At 40.3% G+C, this 4,404-nt stretch overlaps 1 protein-coding gene across 1 annotated transcript; it reads left to right on the plus strand.

The window, feature by feature from the left end:
• The first annotated feature begins 1,412 nt into the window (after positions 1 to 1,412).
• rag2 (recombination activating gene 2) lies at positions 1,413 to 4,158 on the plus strand. The gene is made up of 2 exons (XM_004563415.3): positions 1,413 to 1,557; positions 2,236 to 4,158. The coding sequence occupies exon 2, from the start codon at positions 2,250 to 2,252 to the stop codon at positions 3,849 to 3,851; it is 1,602 nt and encodes a 533-aa protein (XP_004563472.3). The 5' UTR covers positions 1,413 to 1,557; positions 2,236 to 2,249; the 3' UTR covers positions 3,852 to 4,158.
• Positions 4,159 to 4,404: the final 246 nt, after the last annotated feature.

The following is a 4,404-nucleotide window of genomic DNA, read 5'->3' on the forward strand; positions in this document are numbered from 1 at the left end:
AATGGCTCATATTCTTGGCATGTCATTCACCAGTGAATGGAAATGTCAAGAAGTTCAGTGAAATGAATAGCTTTGCCATGAAATGATTTTTAAGGTCATGGTTTAGGAGTTATTTTGTTACGTGTCCAGTGAAGCTCTTGATTTATATGGCATGTGTGCAAGGCAGACAGAAACGTATAGCAAAATGTTCAAATATGCAAGGTGAGTGTGTAAACAAACCTGCAGCAGTCTCTTAATATTTGAAGGATTCTATCATTTTTTATGTAGTAAATAAGGTTTGCCATAACCATAACAAAATTAAGAGGTTTGGTGTGTAACAAGTGTAAGAAAAACACAGGGGACAAGCTTTAATTATGTTGGTTGTCGAGCTGTAAATGCTATACCAGTGTAACAAAAGCACACATATCTGCCAACAACATTTTTTAAGCAACCTTCTCTGTAGTTAAAATAATAAATAAGTAAAGGGTTTAACAGTGTTCTTTGATCTGTTTTTCAAGCTTTGGTAGAACAAACAAGTGAGAAAACTGCTATTTTCAGTCACGTATGTCAAGTTAACTATCTGACTATTTCAACTACTTTGGTTATTGTAATACGTTATTTTAGGACTGCACAGTTCAATAATCATAAAATTTTAAGTAATCTGCAATTTCCTGGATTAATTTCCTAGTTAATCTTGGAAGCATATTAATAAACTTTTGATTTGTCTAAATGCAATTAACTGAATGCTTGCATCTGCTTCAGTAATTACAGTAATTAAGATAACATGGTGGCAAGCTCTATTATTTCAAACTGTGTTATTTAAACTTTTATTTCACATGTCGGTCAGTGTGTTTCTTTAGGGAGTCTCTTCTCAGATGGGTGTGTCACAGATGTTACACCACAGATGGCACACATGTAGTGGTTTTCCATATATTTGCGATGCCTACTTCGATCCTCCAAATTAAAAAAGAAAAAAAAATGAGGCGTGTCTTGTCAAGATAGTAAAATTCAAACATATAATGATGCTTGTTTTCCAGCTAGGGGAGAGCAGATCTAATTTATTTATTTATTTATTCATTTATTTCCTCAGTATAGGTCAGGTTGCCCATTCTAGGTTTAAAGATTTATCTTGTCTTTATCACTTAATTAAAGCAAGGTTTGCAACACAACTTCTTAATTAGTGTAAAAATCTCCTTAAAGAAAATGGTGAAAAAAAGAGCAAATGAAGGAGTTCCCCATTCTTTTGGATCTAAAATGTGAAAAATGTATTAAGAAAGCGACACAAATTGCATATAGCAGACAGTTATGCATTTTCCAAGGTTTTGCAAAGGTGATTTTACATTGATATCACTGAAGTGTCTCACTAAAAGCATTCAGGCATCACACCTGCCAGTGTGCAGCAGTCACAGACTGTTAACCTCAAGATCTGGAAGTGTCTGTGAGTCAACGAAGCTTCACAAACGCTACCACTGTCTGCCTTTGTCAAGGTTCAGCTACATAAAGAGTACTTTAACTTCATCTTGGTGATCATAAGATTCACTGAAAATTCAAGCACTGCATCCTGCCACTGGCTCAAAGGTAAGCAAACTAAAATCCATTCTACATTAATGGAAGAATAACAAGTTCTCTCTCTCTCTTTGAGTAAAGCTGTGCTCTTGCAATGCCAAACTCAAGGTCTCTTTGCTCATCATGTTCACACTACAGACAACACTTTAAAAAGATTCTTAGAAACATTCTCAGTAAATCACCTTCTCACTTTTTCAAACTTAAATGTGAACTTGATGCATGAGGAATTTTTTTTTCCTTTACTATTTTTTGCAGATGGTTAAAGGATTGTAGAAAATGCAGTGCTGCTTTAGTTTGCGAGCTAAAATTGGTAGTGGCTTAGAAGACATCAAATGTAGTAGCACTTTTAATGGTAATAATTTACACTGCAACTGTATAATACTGATATTATGAGTCCTCTTACAACTTATCTTTTATAATTATTACTCCAATAATATCTTTTGTTTTATGTATCTGGTCACTATTTAAGTGTTGGTAGCTATTAAATATGCCATGATTTTCGTAAAAAGGCTAAATAATTGACCCTATGCTACATTTTAGTGCCTGTAGTGCATATTATGATTACCTAAGCTGTGCTCGTCTACACGTTACTTTCATAAACAGGAAGAACAATTACAACCATCTGAATGAACACAAACAACAGCTGACTTACACATTGTGTTTGTGTCTTTCATTGCTGTTTTGACACAGACACCTGCCACAAAATGACCCTGCAGCCATTAACTCCAGTGAACTGTGCAGGCCTTCTGCAGCCCGGCTGCTCTCTGCTGCAGCTGGATGGTGAAGTTCTGCTGTTTGGCCAGAAGGGTTGGCCTAAGCGCTCGTGTCCAACAGGAGTATTTGGTGTACGGTTTAAACATGGCGAGATGAAGCTGAGAGCCATCTCGTTCTCTAATGACTCGTGCTACCTGCCCCCATTACGCTGCCCAGCTGTTTGCCGCCTCGACCCCTATGATGGGCTTCCAGAGAGTTACCTCATCCACGGTGGTCGCACTCCAAATAATGAGATCTCATCAAGCTTGTACCTGTTGACCATGGATAGTCGTGGCTGCAATCGTAAATTAACGCTCTGCTGCAAAGAGAAAGAGCTAGTGGCAGAAGTGCCAGGACCTCGATATGGCCACACAATGAGCATGGTCCAAAGTCGTGGGAAGACAGCTTGTGTGTTGTTTGGGGGTAGGTCCTACATGCCCTCAGGAGAGAGGACCACGGAGAGCTGGAACAGTGTTGTAGACTGTCCACCTCAGGTGTTCCTCTTTGACCTGGAGTTTGGCTGCTGCTCTGCTCACACTTTACCTGAGCTTAGTGATGGACAGTCTTTCCATCTGGCCCTTGCTAGAGAAGACTGTGTCTACTTCATTGGAGGCCACTCACTAGCCTCAGACTCACGTCCACCGCGTCTGTTTTGCCTGCATGTTGAGCTTTTGCAAGGCAGCCCGTTGCTTTCCTGTGAAACCCTAGACAATGGTTTATCTATCTCTAGTGCCATCTTTACACGTACGGGACCCACTCATAGATACATCATCTTAGGTGGATATCAGTCAGACTCACAAAAGCGGATGGAGTGCACTACTGTGATTCTAGATGAGAAAGGAATCCACTTTGACCCCGTAGAAACACCCAAGTGGACCCCAGATATCATCCATAGTCGCACTTGGTTTGGTGGCAGCTCTGGAGAAGGAGGCATCCTACTAGCTGTGCCCACAGAGGGAAGGCCATCCCAACAAGATATGCATTACTTCTACCAGGTGAACTTCCAGACAGAGGGAGAGACCAGAGAGGAAGATGGAACCCTTGCCTGCAGCCAGGAGTCAACGGATTATGATGACTCCACTCCTCTTGAAGATTCTGAGGAGCTCTACTTCGGCCGTGAACCACATGAGTTGGATGGCAGCAGCGACGGAGAAGGGGAGGCTTACAATGAAGAGGATGAAGAGGATGAATCACAAACAGGTTACTGGATAAAATGCTGCCTTGGCTGTCAGTTGGATCCCAACACATGGGAGCCATACTACTCCACAGAGCTCCACCGACCAGCCATGATCTTTTGCTCCAGAGGGGAAGGGGGCCACTGGGTGCACGCCAAGTGCATGGAGCTGTCTGAGACCCTGCTGCTGAAACTCTCTCAAGGCAACAAGAAGTACTTCTGCTTGGACCACGGAGGCCTGCCCTACCAGGAGATGACCCCACCTCGACATATTATACCACTGAAGCGCATCACCATGAAAGCTAAAGACAAAAAAAGACCTCTGACAATCAAGATGTCCCCTGCCAAAAAAAGCTTTTTCAGACGGCTGTTTGACTGACTCAGATTTTCATATGATGTGTGCCTGTTAAGAAAACTTTGTATGCTTAGGATGTTTTTTCCACCCTAACAGTAATCTAATAAACCAAATCGAGAAAATCCCTCAAACTACCTTGAAGTGCTCACTGAACGTAATAGAGTCACAAGCCAAGTTTAAGTTAGATCACATGACTATTGAACTAACAGACAAACACTCACACCTACTTGATTTATTTTGAGTTAAATTAACAGTTTACAGTTTGTGAAGATTTGCAACATTTCCTTTTATTATTGAATGTTTCTGTTGTTATTTCACATTGTGCAACAAAAATGCAGTTTTACTCTTTATCAGCTGTGAAAAGGTTCATTCTGTTTGTTTCTTTCTTTCATACGTACGTTTTAAGTACCACAGACCCACTTTCTGATGCAGATGGAACTGAATTGTTATTGCAGTGTTTTGTACAATAAAACTGATAAATCCTTAATAAAATTTGTGATTTTCAGTCTGTAATTTTGTGTCCTCACAGTGGTGTATTGTTATCTTAAAAAGACATACTCTACTTAGCCTATCAGTT

This window comes from Maylandia zebra, linkage group LG7, assembly GCF_041146795.1.
Source record: "Maylandia zebra isolate NMK-2024a linkage group LG7, Mzebra_GT3a, whole genome shotgun sequence".
In the NCBI taxonomy this organism is placed as follows: domain Eukaryota; kingdom Metazoa; phylum Chordata; class Actinopteri; order Cichliformes; family Cichlidae; genus Maylandia; species Maylandia zebra.